Source organism: Gorilla gorilla, chromosome 3 (genome assembly GCF_029281585.2).
Source record: "Gorilla gorilla gorilla isolate KB3781 chromosome 3, NHGRI_mGorGor1-v2.1_pri, whole genome shotgun sequence".
Lineage (NCBI taxonomy): Eukaryota > Metazoa > Chordata > Mammalia > Primates > Hominidae > Gorilla > Gorilla gorilla.
This window is the reverse complement of record NC_073227.2, coordinates 149,040,656-149,059,590: the sequence shown is the minus strand read 5'-3', so window position 1 is coordinate 149,059,590 and position 18,935 is coordinate 149,040,656. Positions and strand designations below refer to the sequence as shown.

At 45.4% G+C, this 18,935-nt stretch overlaps 1 protein-coding gene across 12 annotated transcripts in view; it reads right to left on the bottom strand.

The window, feature by feature from the left end:
- JADE1 (jade family PHD finger 1) overlaps positions 1-17,860 on the bottom strand; it is a 65,816-nt gene extending 47,956 nt beyond the window's left edge. The window contains exon 1 of one of the 12 annotated variants that reach the window (XM_055385366.2): positions 17,657-17,860. Coding sequence is in view for 4 of the 12 variants with exons in the window: in XM_055385362.2 (XP_055241337.1) it covers positions 16,121-16,388 (268 nt within the window). In the remaining 8 variants the exon portion in view is untranslated. Of the gene's footprint in view, positions 1-10,969; positions 12,901-15,682; positions 16,074-16,120; positions 16,724-17,232; positions 17,401-17,656 lie in introns of those variants that run through there. The other 11 variants (XM_019025586.4, XM_055385373.2, XM_055385367.2 and 8 more) reach the window with 11 other exon arrangements.
- Positions 17,861-18,935: the final 1,075 nt, after the last annotated feature.

Genomic DNA, 18,935 nt, shown 5'->3' with positions numbered 1-18,935 from the left:
GGGCTCAGCTCAAAGCCACTGACCACTCCAACTCCAAACACTTATATTCTGTACTGCTCAGTTCAACTTTCTTCCTCTTTTAGAACTTTTTCACCTTGCTTTTCAATGCACTGTTACCTTAATAGTATCACTGAAAAAAAATTCCTCATGACACTTGTTAGAAATGGTAAAGCAGATTTTACTCAAGGGGGACCATGGTGGTAGGTACAGGGAACACTGCAATGGGATCTTGCAGAGGGGGATGGAGATTGAACCCAACTCAGATTCCAAAAGAGGTGGAGATTTATAACCAAGGAGGAGGGTGGGGCCAGTGGATAGGAGACTACTAAACAGAAATATCCAGGATAAGGGGTTTATGGCTAAACTAATTTGATAGGATTATTCTTGAAGACAGGCCAGGATAAGATAGGACAGAGTGGTCAGATACCCAGGTGAAGAATTTTCCCTAAACTGATTTTAACAGGACTTTTGCTTCAGCTGGATTCAACAATAATACAAAGAGAAGCCCAAGGTAGTGCCCATTCACGCGGAGGACCGGAGGAGCGTGACTAAAGTTTTAGTCAAAGGAGTCTTTGTCAGTATTCAATCAACTACTGCCTTGCATCATGACTTAAATGTTTCATGTGTGTGTCTCTAAAGATTACAGTAATTTCTGGAAAACAGATTCTCTCAAGTCAAATATGAAATAAACATAACATAGGTCCAGGTGCAGTGGCTCATGCCTGTAATCTCAGCACTTTGGGAGGCCGAGGCAGGCGTATTATCTGCATGCAATAGATTGAGAGGAGCCACTATGTGAAGTCAGGAGTTCCAGACAAGCCTGGCCAACATGGGAAAACCCCACCTCTACTGAAAAAAAAAAAAAAAACACAAAAATTAGCCAGGCGTGGTGGTGCATGCCTGTAGTCCCAGCTACTCAGGAGGCTGAGGCAGGAAAATCACTTGAACCCAGGAGGTGGAGGTTGCAGTGAGCTGAGTGTGTGTCACTGCACTCCAGCCTGGGTGACAAGAGTGAAACTCTGTTTCAAAAAAAAAGACATAACAGAGAAGGGGGACCATGATGATAGGTATAGGGAACACTGCAATGGGACCTTGCAGTACGGGACAGAGATCGAATCCAACTTAGACTGGTCAGAAACAAGACCTCTCAGCGTGGCTACAATAGATGCCCTCAGAACTCTGGATCCAGTCGACACGGCTCACCCTGACATTCTGTCTACATTTCCTCAAAACTGATGCAAAGTTATCCAGCTTATCGGAGCCTGGAGTGTCCACTTGCCACGAGAAACATAATAGCTACAGAGACAAAAGAGCTAGTTAGTGGGCATTTGGGAGTTTGCCCAAAAAGAGGAAGACTACCTAGGAAGTTAAATTAAAAACAGAACACTGCCTGGAAAGGCCACTGGCCAAAGACCCTGGCTGGACCAGTTACTTAACAATCCTCTGGTGTCTCTACTCCACTCACTGCACGAAGAGATGCACCAAGACAACTGAGCATCTGTGGCAGCTGCTGGAGAACCATCTCCTCAGGAAATGCAAACACAGGCTTTACCCACTGGCCCAAACCCCTATTTAGATTATATGCAGATCACTCTCTCCTTGGATCCCTTCTGTCATGTGGGTTAAAATGCAGTACATTAGCTAACATAACAATTTGAGGAAAATTTTATCAAGGTAGACGTCAGAGATATGGTGAACAAGATATGGAATGTCTGCACTGCAGGAGCACACAGTCTACCTGGAGGAAACATCAAATAACCAGACAAGTGGCTTCAGTGTGGTAAGTGCTATAAAAGTCACCAGATTACTGCTTACATGCATGAGATAGCAAGGCACCTGAAAACCTTGAAATTTACATTCCTCTGACTGAAACTGGAAAAAATCTGCATGCAATAGATTGAGAGGAGCCACTATGTGAAGGAACCCATCCCTAGGGTGGCTCAGGAATTTGAGCGAACAAGTTCAGTGACCTGGGCGTGGTCACGACTGATGTGATGATTCTAAGAAAGAATGAGAACCTCATGGACAAGGAGAGAAGGACTTTTACAAAAGAATAAGAGGGCTGGGCACAGTGGCTCACGCCTGTAATCCAGGCACTTGGGGAGGCCGAGGCAGGCATATCACTTGAGGCCAGGAGTTTAAGACCAGCCTAGCAACATGGCGAAACCCCGTCTCTACTAAAAACACAAAAAGTTAACCAGGTTTGGTGGTGTATTCCTGTTGTTCCAGCTACTTGAGAGGCTGAGGCAGGAGAATCGCTTGAACCCGGGAGGCAGAGGTTGCAGTGAGTCAAGATCATACCACTGCACCCCAGCCCAGGCAATATAGCAAGACTCTGTCTCAAAAAAAGAAACAAAAAAAGGGAAAGGTAATTAAGAATTTGAGGATGTTTATTCAATGCTATTCCTGGGAAACAAGGACTGATTTGAGGAAAACAAACTGTCCAGTTACTAGAATTACTTACTCTCTGTGGTGGAACAGGGCCCATTTATCAGGCCATAAACTCTATAGCTATAATAAGGATTACACCCTAGTGATTTTAACTGTCTTATGGCTCATATGCAGAAAGGCTGGTTTCTCTCTCAAAGTATCAGTTTTATCTACTGTTTCCATTTTTATTTATTTCACTCAAGAAGTTCTGGAAGGTACTCAATTAAAGACCGCTACATACTTTTATATATCACCCAATGCAATACTATGTATTAAAATAACCTACTGGATGAATGCCTTAGTTCCCGTACTGTTACCTTATGTTCACTCCACTTTATTGAATTTGAGATGCTTTTACTTTAATATCTAATTGACCTTTAACTGGAATAACTTCTCCTGTATTCACTTTTAAATTTATTGATGCCCTTCCATTCTGTCAAATAGCTAAAATCTAATACCTAAAGCTACTAAAGAATGTATTTTCAGAAACCAGGTGGTCTTATATAAAACTAAGTATTTTATGAGCTACTCCTTTCTCTTTTATTTTATTTTTTTTGAGTTGGAGTCTCGCTCTGTCACCTAGGCTGGAGTGCAATGGCTCACTCGGCTCACTGCAAGCTCCGCCTCCCGGGTTCACGCTATTCTCCTGCCTCAGCCTGGGACTACAGGCACCTGCCAACACGCCCGGCTAATATATATATATATATTTTTTTTTTGTAATTTTAGTAGAGACGGGGTTTCACCGTGTTAGCCAGGATGGTCTCGATCTCCTGACCTCATGATCCGCCCGCCTAGGCCTCCCAAAGTGCTGGGATTACAGGCGTGAGCCACCGTGCCCTGCCACTCCTTTCTGTTTAAGTTCACATAGTTCAAATTATTTTTTAAACACTAGGTACCTGATAATTTGATTCCTAAATTACCGAACATAGAATACTCCCCCAAAAAGATACATTATATTCTTAATAATTGGTCACTTTTGTCTTCTATGGAATATACAGTTCTAAATACCCAAATATAATGACCTATAACTTCACAATAAAATCTGTCCACCTGCCCCTGAATGAATGTGAAGGAAACCCAGCTGGTTTCTTACCTCAGTTTTTAAAGTAAACGTTAATCGCTTAAATATGAAGTTTTCCAATTGGCAACATTATCTAATTCATATGCTCACAGAATCTAAAAATGCTACTATGACTATAACTCAAACACAGATTCTCAATTTAACTAAAGGGTTATATCCAATCAAAAAAAAAGTCATACATTTAACTGACAAATAGCTTAAATCTTAAGCGTTAATGTTTTAATCTTGTCTAAATATCTCAAGCAAAAAAATGTGCTCTTTATAACGTCATACATCAAAACTTATTTAAGGAAAATGCTGGCCCAAGCTAATACAGAACCTCTGGAAGGAGGTAAAACTTACAAATATTCAGCTGACAAGTTTACATTAGCAATTAATAGCCACCTCCTCCAAAAGAAAAAATTTATGATAACTGACCACATAATAAATAACTATAATATTTACTCTTAGGAGCATTACTCATAAAGCCCATGTACTATATAATACATTAGTTCACTTTAAATTCTTTATAAGTTATTTTTGAACTCAGATTTAAAAACCAAGAAAGCATTTTTCAAGACTTTAAGGAATTTTAAATTTGAGTGGTTCTGAATGAATCACGAGCAGCTCTCATTTGCCAATTTATAAATAATCCAATCACTGCTTATGAGCTCTAAGGCAATCTATTAAACCCCTTCCAGGACTCTGTAATTGCTGACTCAATTAAGAGTCAGCAACTGAATAAGAGCAGCTATGACAAAACATTCCAATCATTTGTACTTGGAATGTATTTTTTTTAACTTCCCTTGACATGGGAGTAAATGAATTCACAACCAAACAAAAAAGGCAGTCAGTCACCATGGTCTCCAATCTTGAGCTTTTATCCTTATTTCCATCTACTCAGAATTCTTTTCTGTTAGATCTAAATGCTCAGATGTGGAAAGATGCCCAAGACATATTAGGGGAGAAAAACAGGCTAACTGCAGGGAAAAAACCCAAAATATAAGACCATTTATATATAATAGGAGGAGAGAAAATACCTACAGCAATTGCTTGTATATTCACAGAACATTTCTGAAAGAATATAAATGTTCATAGTGGTCATCTCTGAGAAATGTGACCAAAGGATTCCAAGACAGACTGAGTTGGGAACTTTTCCTCCTCTTTATGACCTTTAATATGATTTTAACTTTTTTTTTTTTCTTCAGACGGAGTTTCACTCTTGTTGCCCAGGCTGGAGTGCAATGGTGTGATCTCGGCTCACCGCAACCTCCGCCTCCCAGGTTCAAGCGATTCTCCTGCTTCAGCCTCTCTAGTAGCTGGGATTACAGGCATGTGCCACCACGCCCGGCTAATTTTTTTTTTTTTTTTTTTTACTAGAGACGGGGTTTCTCCATGTTGGTCAGGCTGGTCTCAAACTCTGACCTCAGGTGATCCACCCGCCTCGGCCTCCCAAAGTGCTGGGATTACAGGCATGAGCCACTGCACCTGGCCATGATTTTAACTTTTTACGATGATTGTGTACTACACTTATAATAGTAAAGATACTTTTTTTTTGAGAGACAGAGTCTTGCTCTGTCGCCCAGACTGGAGTGCAGGAGTATTGATCTCTGCTAAGTGCAACCTCCGCCTCCCGGATTCAAGCGATTCTCCTGCCTCAGCTTCCCAAGTAACTGGGACTAGAGGCGCACACCACCACACCCGGCCAGTAGTAAAGATTTATTTCTTCCCTGCTCTTCACTATATAAAAGACCTGGAAGCACAACTTCTTGCCCCAGTGCAAAGCACCAGCCTATAACTAACGAGCAACCATCAATAAACTATGTATATGCCACCTCTTTCCTGAGATGCGGTATCAAAGAATTGTCTTGCTTTAAAAGAATATCTGATGCAAAGGTGCAGAAGAAAAAAAAGAGAAAAGGTAACAATGCCATAAAATGCTATTATCCCCTATTTGCTTGATTAGGTCATCACATACTTCAAAAGCTTAAGTTTTTGAAACAGGTAAAAACAGCCAACATTAGTAGGAGGTCACTTAAAATATATGCAATAATAATAGAAAAAAACTAACCCAGACAAGAAAATTAGGGTTTAAACCATACACAGGCTGGGCATGGTGGCTCATGCCTGTAATCCCAGCACTTTGGGAGGCCGAGGCGGGCCAGATTACCTGAGGTCAGGAGCTCGAGACCAGCCTGGCCAACATGGAGAAACCCAGTCTCTACTAAAAATACAAAAATTAGCCAGGCATGGTGGCAGGCACCTGTAATCAGGTTGGTGGTCTCAAACCTAGCAGCTACTCTACTCGGGAGGCTGAGACAGGAGAATCGCTTGAACCCAGGAGGCGGAGGTTGCAGTAAGCCGAGATCGTGCCACTGCACTCCAGCCTGGGCAAAAAGAGTGAGATTCCCTCTCAAAAAAAAAAAAAAAGAAGAATCCATTTCAACTCCTTATCCATTTCCACAGTAGTACTACTTTGGAAAAAATTTTAAAAGGCTATGTTCAAGAGGTAGCTGGCAAATATGCCATTCCTTCCACCTATGGCAAGCCATAGTTGACAAATTAGGTCATTCTTTTCCACACCCCCAGGCACATATCTTCAGAATCCTCCTTAACACAGTGCTACCACCAAGAGAGATAAAGCCCATTTGCCCTATATGTCTTATTCCGCGTCTCAGTTTTCTGACAATTTATCAGGGAAAGCTAGGGTCAGATTAATCTCTTCAGAATATATAAAAATGAAATGTTTATTTTTTAAAGCATTTCACTGAAATCAGGAGTTTGTGTTCCATTCTGCCTTGGGGGTCTCTGAACCAGGTACTAATTTCTATAATACAAACCTACACACTTCATGTCAAACTCTAAAAGCTCATTAGACACTTTAGGAAAACCAAGTGCTTCTGAATGAACGAAGGTAAGAATAAGCATGAGAAAGGATTCTACAACCCATTATTCCATCCTTGGTGGAGTAAGCCAATAAATGCTAAATGTCTACAGGGTAATTTTAAAAGATTTTTAAATGCTCAAACCAGATGTTCTTATACAGGATATACAAAGCAGCTTCTGCAGAAACCAGACTCCACCAGCTAATGACAATTACACTGTGCACAGATTGAAATGCAGCTGTTTTTCAGGAACTTTGTTCCTTGATTATACCCGGTTGTCAGAAACTATCCGTTACCACTAACAATGTTAAGTCACCAAAAATTTTTAAAGTACTGTTTTAAAAAAAAAAAAAGAGAGAGACTCCCAATGTTGTATATTTGAAAACCTAGATGACACACTTGACAAAAACAACATTTACACAATCATCCAAGTTACATATGAAAACAAACATTTCATCACAATTGTACAAGCCTCGTTATTATGATCATGGAAACCTAAGTTGGTCTCAAACCTAGCAGCAAGGTCTAGAAAGCACTCTCTGAGGCTGAAGTCTCAGTCTCACAACGTAGACTCTGCCTACAAGTCTCACAACACAGATTGTGTCTAGAAGAAATCTTCCCAAAAGAAAGCCGGGCGTGGTGGCTCACGCCTGTAATCCCAGCACTTTGGGAGGCTGAGGTGGGTGGATCACTTGAGGTCAGGAGTTCAAGACCAGCCTGACCAATATGGTGAAACCCTGTCTCTACCAAAAATACAAAAATTAGCCAGGCATGGTGGCACATGCCTGTAATCCCAGCTACTTGGGAGGCTGAGACAGGAGAATTGCATGAACCCAGGAGATGGAGGTTGCAGTGAGCCAAGATCATGCCACTGCACTCCAACCTGGGTGACAAAGCAAGACTCCATCTCAAAAAAAAAAAAAAAAAAAATCTTCCCAAAAGAAACCCATAAAATCATAATTAACTGCAGAGCTAGAGAGGATTTCAAAAACAATTTAAAATAATTTAATCCATCTTTCCTACTTTTAAAGAGGAGTACATGGATTTCTGCATGTTTATCAACTTGCACAAACACACATAAGTAGATCTAGTGCAAAGGCAGTGGAAGAACCAAAGACCAGTTCCCCAGGTGGGTGGAGGGGCACTCTCCTCCTGTGCCAGCCACCTCCTCCCAGATTCCTGGACTATGGGCTTCTTCCTCCTGGATGTACACTGGGATTTAAAAAGAGGTCATGTGAATGACTAAGGCCATGATACGTTATCAGAGAGCAAAAACTGAAAATGTAATCAATGAACAACAGTCTGTTAACTTGAAAACTGAAACACAGATTCATGGCAAGATGGTCACAAATGCCATTCATTTTGCATAGTGAAGCACACAAAATGTAAAGCTGGAAGAATGTGTCAGCAGTTCCTTAAACACTACCACAGGAGTATGAGTTCTCCCGGAGTGGTAGGCATTAACTTCTGATTGCTGTGACACATACACCCTACTTGACATTATCTCCCTCTGTAGTGGAACCCAATCTTATAATACATATCCTCTTACACAGGGCTTCTTAGCTTGACCCCCCTGGAGGGTGTGAGAGATGACCAAGGTATTTGTTCTTACACATTTTATCCTCAAAAGGGATCTAGGATCAGAATCCCAGCTACTCCAGAAGCTAAGGCAGGAGAACTGCCTGAGACCAGAAGGTTGCTGAGCCATGATCGTGCCACTGCACTACTGCCTGAGCAACAGAGAGAGCCTGCCCCCCCCCCAAAAAAAACCACCATTGCACTCCAGCCTGGGCAAGAAGAGCGAAACAAAAACAACCCACAGCCCTCAGCATAGCCAACTACCTCCAAACAAACTTCTAATTTCAACTTGTATTTTCAGGTTCCTAGAAGGGAGCTCAGCCACCAGCAGAAACAATCAAGTAGCTGCTGTGTCTTACTATAAATCTGGGGAGGCCAGGGAGTGATGGCCAAAGTGGGCAGAACCTTTGAGCTCAGGAGTTCGAGAACAAAGAAACATAGCAAACCCCATCTCTACAAAAAATACAAAAAACTAGCCAGGCCTGGTGTGGGATGCCTGCAGTCCCAGCTACTGGGGAGGCTGAGATGCGAGGATCAAGTGAGCCCTGGAATTTACACCACTGCACTCCAGCATGGACAACAGGGTGAGACCCTGTCTCAAATCAATCAATCAACCAATCAAGGGTCAACAGCCTGTTTCTGTATGGTTTTTGAGCTAAGAGTGATTTTCACATATTGAAATGGTTGAGGGTAGAGGGCCAAAGAACATTTCATGACATACGAAGTTCATAAAAATTTTACATTTCTATATCCATAAATATCACATTCACATTCATTTTGCCCATGGTTGCTCTGGCACAACTGCAGACTTGAGCAGTTGTGACAGACCATATGACCCACAAAACCTAAAATATTGACTACCTGGCTCTTTACAGAGAAAGGCAACTGATCTGTCCTATAAGTCAACCGATCAGTAGTATGATGTTTATAAACCACCATTATGCGGGTTTAGTTCAATGTGAATCAATTACCAGGTGCTGGACAAGCACCCGAAAGCTTACAAAATTAAGGATCAGACACAATCACTCCTTAGGAAGTCCCTAACTATGGCCGGCCATGGTGGCTCACGTTTCTAATCCCACCACTTGGGGAGGCTGAGGCGGGTGCATCACCTGAGGTCAAGAGTTCGAGACCAGCCTGGCCAACATGGTGAAACCTCGTCTCTACTAAAAATACAAAAATTAGCTGGGCATGGTGGCACATGCCTGTAATCCCAGCTACTCGGGAGGCTGAGGCAGGAGAATTGCTTGAACCCAGGAGACAGACGTTGCAGTGAGCCCAGATCTTGCCACTGCACTCCATCCTGCATAACAGAGCAAGACTCTATCTCAAAAAACAACAAAAGAAGTCCCTAACTAGAATAGGCAATAATCAAAAGGAGGGCATTGAGGAGACCTCTAAGCAACTTAAATAAAGGCCACAGTAAAACCAGTGGGTTTTTCTCAAAAGAAAACCCCTGAGGCTCCTACTTGGAGCCAGTGTACACAAGTTTTAAAAACTTCTAACAAGCTTCTTATTTGATTTTCAAGTTAATGACCAATAAGCAGAAAAATCACTGTTCTCAACAGGCATTTTAACTACAATACATGGTAACAGTGGCAGTAAAAGGATCACAGAGAAATCATAAAAAGAAGTCACCAGAATTTAAACACTTAAACTAGAATCCAAGGATGTGCTTAAGGAAACACCCATGTTTTCTGGGGGAGAGCTTCCATGGGTTTCAGTTTCAAGTGTCCCCAACTTAAAAAGTTACAACCACCAACACTCAGCCTCCATATGTTAAGTGCATCATTGCATTTCCACATGGAAATAACTGATGCTCATAAAGATGATGACAAAGAGTAATCAATAAAAATTTTAAATTGCATTTAGTGTACTTTGTGCTAAATTAAAGCAAGCCATGAAGTTCAACCTCAAGCAACTTGCTAATAACATTGCTATTTCTTGTTCCTTACCCTGGTGTAAGTGGGAAACAAACAAACAAAAAGATTATTTTATGCCTCAGTGTGGACCCACACCACTGAAATCTTCACTTAAAGTAAGTGCTTATAAACTCTCATGGAAGATGCCATGAATTCTCAAATTAATAAAATCTCCTGCACAGGAGACACTAAATGATCAATAGTTTAAAATATTACTGCCACCAGCCACACGGGTGCACACTTGTAATCGCAGTTACTCAGGAAGCCAGGGCGGGAGGACTCAGCTCTGGAGTTCAAGACTAGCCTGGGCAACCTGAGCAACATAGTGAAACCTCATCTCTCTAACAAAAAATACAGAGAGACAGATGTCAATTGTGAGCGCTTTCGAAGTAATAGAAAACTGGCCGGTCACGGTGGCTCACACCTGTAATCTAGCACTTTGGGAGGCCGAGGTAGTTGGGTCACTTCAGGTCAGGAGTTTGAGGCCAGCCTGGCCAACATGGTGAAACCCCGTCTCTACTAAAAAATACAAAAATTAGCCAGACACGGTGGCATGCGCCTGTGATCCCAGCTACTCCGGAGGCTGACTCACTTGAACCCACTGCAGTGAGCCGAGATCCCACCACTGCACTCCACCCCGGGTGACAGAGCAAGAACCTGTCTCAAAAAAAAAAAGAGAGAGAAAACTGTAGTTTACTTCCCTCAACAAGTAAGCCCAAAAAAACTAAGGTTTTAAAAATTAACTTTCTTCAACTGCTCTCTATCACATTATGTCCTACCTCTACCTGAAGAACTAAAGGCAAAAAGTAAATACTGAATTCGCTTTAGAGTAACCAAAATTTGGTCACTGAACATTTACTGTGTGCACATCGTACACTATGGGTCTAAGGGATTAAACGTAAAAATACGTGCCCCTTTCCTAGTGATAAAGGCTTTCCATTCCAAGTCTGGTAATCTTTATGTTTGTGCTTTGAGGTGAGGAAAGGATCCTTAATAATCATTCAAGTCCTGGGCTAGGAAAGGCCCCATCATAGCCAAAGTTTTTAGCATCAATTTCTTCCATTCTATTCCATGACATCCAATCTTAAACTTACAAATTGTCACTTCTATGTGTAATTAAAAAGGCCCTCCAAGGTCATTTTCTTGCATTTATTAGGAGAGCAGAGTAACTTGCTTCATCAGGGCTATGAACTGCAAAAAAAGAAAAAATAAAAATAATGCATACACCCTCATGATCACAAACTAAAGTTTTCATATGAGAAATACACTAGGCAAAGGACAATAGACTCAATTAAATCTCAACTTTCTGAGATATTACATTCCACAAACATAAAAAGAACAAACATAGTAATTGTCCAGATTGTAAATACATGGTCATATAAAGCGCTGCAAGGACTTGAAAAAGGAGAAAACAGATTTAAGACTTTTAAGGAAACAACTTACCTGTCTCAGGAATTAAAATACTTTCCTAATTTAAGATTGCTGATACCTTCTAAGAAACTAGAAACTCCAAGCAAACCCACCCTTCATGTTTAAAAAAAAAAAAAAAAGTATTGTTGAATATGGTGCCAATTCTCTAAAGGCTTGTACAAGGGAGGAAATAAGTTTAAACGTGACGTAACTTTCACTGTTTTAACAATCAAGCTAAACCTCTTAATGCCAACCCAAATAAAAACCAAGGTGTGTTCGCTAATATGTCATATTTCCCTCTATAACTGTTTTATAAACCTCACAGGAAAACCAGTTTTATAATGCAAATTCTGACAGACCATTAACTGTAATGCTGTAACAGGTGCCCCATAATACTAAATGACAGGGAAGAGCTTCACAAACAAGAAAGTAAAGAAGCAAGCATAACTGTGACAGATTCCTATGCCTCCTCTTCTCTGACCAAACCCTAAAGAGACAGGATGTAATCCGTGTTTGATATCTGATGTTTACTGTTCCAACCACCTCAGTACTGAAACACAAACATCTGATAAATCTTTTTCCAACAAGTCTGTGGAAAGTAACATCAAGCAAGCAGATGATCTCCAAATCTAAGATTTCCAAATTACAATAAATACCATTTGGATTTCCTGCTTTTTTAAAATCCAGGCAACTTTATTTCCAAAGGCTTGCCTCCTCAGTGTCAGATATTCTGTCAAAAAGTTACTTAAGATTGCCGGGCGCGGTGGCTCACGCCTGTAACCCCAGAACTTTGGGAGGCCAAGGCGGGCGGATCACGAGGTCAGGAGATCGAGACCATCCTGGCTAATACGGTGAAACCCCGTCTTAACAAAAATACAAAAAAATTAGCTGGACATGGTGGCGGGTGCCTGTAGTCCCAGCTACTCCGGAGGCTGAGGCAGGATAATGGCGTGAACCCGTGAGGCGGAGCTTACAGGGAGGCGGAGCTTACAGGGAGGCGGAGCTTACAGGGAGGCGGAGCTTACAGGGAGGCGGAGCTTGCAGGGAGGCGGAGCTTGCAGGGAGGCGGAGCTTGCAGGGAGCCGAGATCGCACCCCTGCACTCCAGCCTGGGCAACAGAGCAAGACCCTGTCTCAAAAAAAAAAAAAAAGTTACTTAAGATTAAAATCGACTTAGGGGAAACAACCAAATGCCATAAATGGTCCTTTATTAGGCAGTGGTTTAGACAAAGCTTCTCTATTACATTCTGGGGCTAAATGGGGAAATCTGGACATGTCACAGTAATAGACTATATTAAAACTAACCAAGCTAGCTGACAGAAAAAAAAAAGGTCCTCAGAGCTGGGTGTGGTGGCTCACGCCTGTAATCCCAGCACTTTAGGAGGCCGAGGCGGGTGGATCACCTGAGGTCAGGAGTTCAAGACCAGCCTGACAAACATGGCGAAAACCCGTCTCTACTAAAAATACAAAAAATTAGCTGGGCGTGGTGGCGGGAACCTGTAATCCCAGCTACTCAGGAGGCTGAGGCAGGAGAATCACTTGAACCTGGGAGGCATAGGTTGCAGTGAGATCCCACCATTGCACTCCAGCCTGGGCAACAAGAGCAAAACTTCGTCTCAAAAAAAAAAAAAAAAGAAAAAATCCTTACAGATGGTATATTCATGTATCTCATTTTTATTAAAACACACATGTACATGCATAGAAAATTATCTGAAAAGTAATACAGTAGTCATCTATGGATGGTAGCAATTTGTTTTTATATTTGTTTCCTTGTATTTTCTAATTTTCAAAAACGTACATGTAACACTACTTGTGTAATAACTTTTTAACAGCTCCTTAAAGTCAAAAATTGATATCCATCACGTGCCTACTATACGTAAGACGCAATGGAAATCTGCTTTTACTCTCACCTAGTCCTCCAAGTTTGTTTTTTAGGTAATCTTTCTTCCCCAATCCCCTAGGCTAAGCAACAAAACACATTTCCTCAAACTCCAATAGGTTTTCTCCCTCTAGTTTCACCCAGACACACATACTTTTTCATTGCTGTCCCTGTATAGCTACTCTTTCAACCTTGATAACTAATATAAGCACAGCACTGGTTTACAGGCAGAAAACCAGTCAAGTGAAGCGGGAAGAACTAAGACGGTGGTTTTTTTTTTTCTTTTAAATGAACACATATCTACCTTTGTTAAAGCTAAAATATATGTGCAACCAACCCAACTTTTACTAGTAAGCAGTCTGTACTCTTAAAGGTGGAATCAAGTTCAAGTTCTACCTTACTTTCAGACACTCCCATTATCTCTGCTAAATAGGGACCAAAGGAAATAGCACGAAACCTAACACTTAAACAGCTTAAAATTATATTTATTCTACACATTAAAATGACAATGCCAAGTAAAAGACACTTATAGAAGTATCCAAACTTTGAAGAAGACAGCAAAATACCAAGCAGAAAGTCATCTGATTTACAAGTGACCCTAAGTAGGCTGGGCGTGGTGGCTCACGCCTGTAATCCCAGCACTTTGGGAGGCCGGGGCGGGCGGATCACGAGGTCAGGAGTTCGAGACCAGCCTGGCTAATATGGTGATACCCCGTCTCTACTAAAAATACAAAAAAAAATTAGCCAGCCGTGGTGGCACGCGCCTGTAGTCCCAGCTACTCAGGGGGCTGAGGCAGGAGAATCTCTTGAACCCAGGAGGCGGAGGTTGCAGTGAGCTAAGATCATGCCACTGCACTCCAGCCTGGGTGACAGAGCGAAAGACTCCGTCTCAAGGGGAAAAAAAAAAAAAAAAAAAGTGACCGTAAGTAAATGAGACTAAGATCTTTGGGATAAAAGGACAATAAAAATTCTGGGTTGCATGTACTTGCTAAGAGTGTTACTCACAAAACATCCCATTTAACTCCCCCCACGTATGTTGCCCACCTACAACAAATTATTACATCAAAAGTGTTGACTCAATGCAAGTATGGACATATTGAATGCTTCCTTTCTCCACCTTTCTCCACCTGTGATTAAATCTTGGTCAGTTGTGATTTGATCAAAATGCAACTTACTATAAAATCTGTAACCACTGGGGAGTCACTACCTAAATCAGCTTTCAGGGAAATAATTTCCCTCTATCTTAAAACTAGTTCATTAGCTTTGAAAGGTATTAGCCTTGAGCTACAAGTAGCAAGAGAGCTAGCCTTCATGGCGGGTATTATAAAAAGGAAAAATAGTTCACCTAATAAAAAACCTTTGGGAAAGAACCCCTTAAGCATTCCCATTAATAGAAACCTCAGATCCTCTCCTACTTTCCTAAAAACGTAGCTGTCTCAGGTCATTCACTGCAGCTGTCATTTTACAAAAGAAAATTTAAATTCCCTCTTGGCCGGGGCAAATAGAGGGCGACAGCCCCTCGCCCCTGCCGAAGTAAGGCAGGGCGCCAGCCCTCTCGTTACTAGAAGGCAAGCTAAAGCTCCTTTTAAACGGTCTCCGCATGACCACGCATTCCTAACGGGTTTCGAAGGCATGTTTAAATCGCCCGCTTTTTTGTTTGCTCTCAGCATTCACCGGCGCCGGGACTGCGGCCGCCCCCACCCGCTTGGGGTGGGAAACCTGGGGCCAGCGGAGCCTGGCGCGGGAGGAAACCTGGGGCGAGGGGAAACCTGGGGCGAGGGGAAACCTGGGGCGAGGGGAGACCCGGGACGCGCCAAGCCGGGGTGGAGGACTCGAGAATGAGGAGCTCTAGTGGGAGGGTGGCGGAGTGAGAGGGGACCTGAGAAGGCTAACGATCCCAGCAACGGGGGCACCCCGGGGTTGTGGGGGAGCTCGGCCGCCGCCCCGCAGCGGCGAACGCTCCGCGCGGCTCGCGCCGCCCGCCGGGGAATGCGCAGGGCCGCGGTTCCGCGCGGCGCCGCCCCCTCCCTCTCTCCCAATCCTCCTCCTTCTCCTCCTCCTCCCGAGGCGACAGAAACAACAGCGCGGGAGGAGGGGAAAGTAACTCCCGGCACCTCCGCCGGAATTAGCCCCGGTGCAGTGATGACACCTTCTCGTGGCGCAACCAAGCCCCGCTCCCTCCGCAGCGGCGTCCCCGCCGCCGCCGCCCTCTCCATTTGAAAGTGGCCACCCCCCGCCGCCGCAGCTCCTCCCGCCCCGCCGCCGCCAGCTGCACCAATCCGCTCGGCCCCAGTTGCAAATCAAACGCTCCCTCGCGTCCAGAAGCCACTTGCGCCGCTGGAAACGGCCGCGCCGTCCCCCTCCCCGAGTCCCTCCGGGGCGGCACCTTCGGGCTGGGGCGGGCGCGCCGGCGAGAAACGGTTTTAAGATGGGAGCGGCAGCGGCGGCGAGGAGCTCCGAGCGGGCTCGGCTCCCGCTCCCGCTCCCGCCCCCAGACAGTTCTGGAAACTGTGTATCACCTCTGTCACAGGAAGCCATCCGGCGAGGAAGGCGGCGCGGAACCAACAAACAAACGCCTGCGGCCGCCCGCCGGAACCGGCGCGGGGACCGCGTCGGGCTTCGGGCCGTTCCCGGGGCGGGGGCGCGGCGGCCACCCCCGCGCCGCGGGCTTTGTGCGGGGCGGGCGCGGCGGGCCGGGCGTCCCCGCCCCCGCAACCCCCCACCCCGGCCCGGGCGGCGCAGCTGGGACCGTTAGGTGACGCTCCGGCCGCGGCGGAGAAGCAGCGCCTCGGCCGCCGCCCGCCCCCATTTCCACACTGGGCCGCCTCTCCTCAAACGCCAGAGGCGGGCTACAAAAGTTGGCCCCGGGGCCACCCAGCACCTGCCCACGTGCCGCGGAGGCTCGCTCCCGAGTCTCCCCCGGTTCCCTCCCCCGCCGCCCTCGGCCGCCAGGTCACCTATTACCGGTGGGAGGGGAGAGAGGCTGCTATTTAAACGCCCGCGGAAGTTGAGGCACCCCCACTGGCGGGTGCAGTGCACCTGCCTCCCGCCGCCGCGCTCCGCCACTTTGAGCAGCAGCCGCGTCCTCAGCCCCGCCTCCTGCCCGAAGGCGGGCGGGGGGAGCGGGAAGGAGGTGGAAGGGATCGAATTTCTCCAGCAAATGGGACCGTTCCGACAGGATTCGGTTCCCCGGTCAACATTCCACATTCCATCCCTCTCCCGCATTTGCAAGCCAATGCCGAGCAACCCGGAAAGCCTGCTGGCTACCGAACAACAGCCCCCAACTCGCAAACACAGACTCACAGGCACAAGACACGTGCACTGAAGGGCTCTGCAACTTGCAGTCCCGGGGTACACACTACACGTTCATTTAAGGAAGCAAGGAGACCAAGAGACCCCACCCCCACAATTTGCAGACGGTGCCAAAGGTTGCAATTTGCAATCCCCTTTAAGTTCATGATTAATCGGTACTTTGCTCTATCAACGCCAACTCCTACCCCATTTCATCGATTAAGGGGTTTTACACTTTACAAGCAGTCGCGCTGTAAGTAAAAGATCTGATCACTGGAAGCCCAGTTCGGAAGAATCTAATTGCCAAACTGTCCCTCCACCCCCACCCCCACCCCCACCCCCCTCTCACTGCCCTTGAATTGATGCAATGAATATTTTGGACATGTGGTGACGCGGTGACAAGAGCCAGGGCTGCGGCCACCACACACAAATGTACCTACGCACACCTATGTTTGGACAAATACAGTCCCACCACACACACGGTCTCACACACTCTGGATTCATATATGTACGCGAACCTGCGTTCTGCCATTGCCATCTGTCTACCAAGTTGCTACTATGCTTTCCACTTTCATGCAGCCTAATGCACTTTGGCTTTCTAAAAAAAAAAAAAAAAAAACCTATAAACTAAAGCCAACTTAAACTGGGCTTCTGCTCCTAAACGCGTTTAATTGATGATTCACCTGAAAACCGCATGTTCTTCGCAAATCCAAAAGAAGAAACAGCTCTAAGTCTTCAGCCCCCCAAATTTGAAAAAAAAAATCATAATAAAACTTACTGATCCAACATAGATCAATTCTCAGGATCCAAAAATCATCCTCTCCTCCTCCTCCGGCCCCCGCCCTGGCAATGCCCAAGTTACTGGTGGGATAGTAACGCTGCGCTCAGCGGCTGCCTCCCTCCCTCCTCGCTACATATCGAGAACCCAATCTTTTGGCGCCATATTAATGACGTACTATATTATTTCCACTAGGCAGCGACCTTCGGCATTAAATTACTCCCGAGAACTCCCGAGCAAAGCAACAAAACCATCAAATATGGCTGAGCCTCTCGGCTTGTCCTGCAGCCGCCGCCGCCGCCGCCGCCGTCGCCGCCGCGGGACCGGGACGCGCACACGGACCCACACGCGGACACGCGCGGACACACGCGCGGCGCGCCCACCCCGCGCGCCCCCCCCCCCCCCCCGCGGCCCGCGCGCGTACCTGCTGCGGAGGGGTTCGGCCGAGGCGCTGGGCTGGGCGCCGCTCGCTCGCTCGGAGCTGCATGAGTTCGGGCCGCGGCGGGCGGGGAGCCGGGCGGGCCCCTGCTCTCGCTGGCGCGCACACACCGGGCACTCGCGCACGGAGGCACTCTCGGTCTGGCGTTTGGCTTGTTATGGAGGAAGGACTATGTGAATCAAACTCATTTCTGGGTCACTGCTGCCACAGGGGGGAGCACTTTAATCCCTTGCCAAAACGAGAGGGTGGGGACGGGAGGGCGGAGGGAGCATGCGGGGAGCCCGCGGCGCTGGGGGCTCGGTCCCTCGTTAACTCTTCGCAGCCCTAGCCGCAGCCGGCTGAGCCTGCGCCAGTAGGGGCTCGCAAAGAACGGCACTGTTCAGCTCTTAGTCTCTTTCCTTACTTCACCCACCTTGTGAGCCTAGAAATTCTTGAGGTGTCTCCAAGCAGGGAAGTGGGTTTTTAAATCAGCCCCTTCAAACTGCTGTCCCAGTTTCAACTCTTGTCTGACATCTAGAAATGGATTCTTTCAGAATAGTTTAAAATTACGTAGATTAAAATATGGCTATTAAGATGTGTCATTTGGGTGAAAGGTTTTATTTTTAGGCGGAGTGGCAAAATAGTTGTTTGTAGTAACAGTTTTAGGGAGTTGCACATTAGGATGACATTTTTAAATACAGAGAATCCAATTCTGAGTAACATCTTTACCTAAATTTGTATGGAAGTGATCATTGCAAATGAGCATTAATTCATTAGAAGATATTATTTATAAATTGACACCACTTTATGTTACACATTACTACAGAATTGGACATCTTCTCCCAAATATGAGGAGTGAGCCTAATGCTAAAACTAGAATTGCAGACTAGTATCAGATCAGTCACCGGAGATTCATTTGGGGGTATTTATGTGTAAAAACGAGTGGTTACTGATTTTCTGCAGAAGACAAGCTTGCTTTTTCATATAGAGGGCAACATACTTCTTTCATGGATTCATCTAGGGAAATAGAGGGGTATATGACATTCAACTTCAATAAGAAAAAAGTACGGATTAAAAACTCCCATTCAGGCCGGGCGCGGTGGCTCACTCACGCCTGTAATCCCAGCACTTTGGGAGGCCTAGGTGGGCGGATCACCTGGGGTCGGGAGTTCAAGACCAGCCTGATCAACATGGATAAACCCTGTCTCTACTAAAAAATACAAAATTAGCCGGGCATGGTGGTACATGCCTGTAACCCCAGCTACTGGGGAGGCTGAGGCAGGAG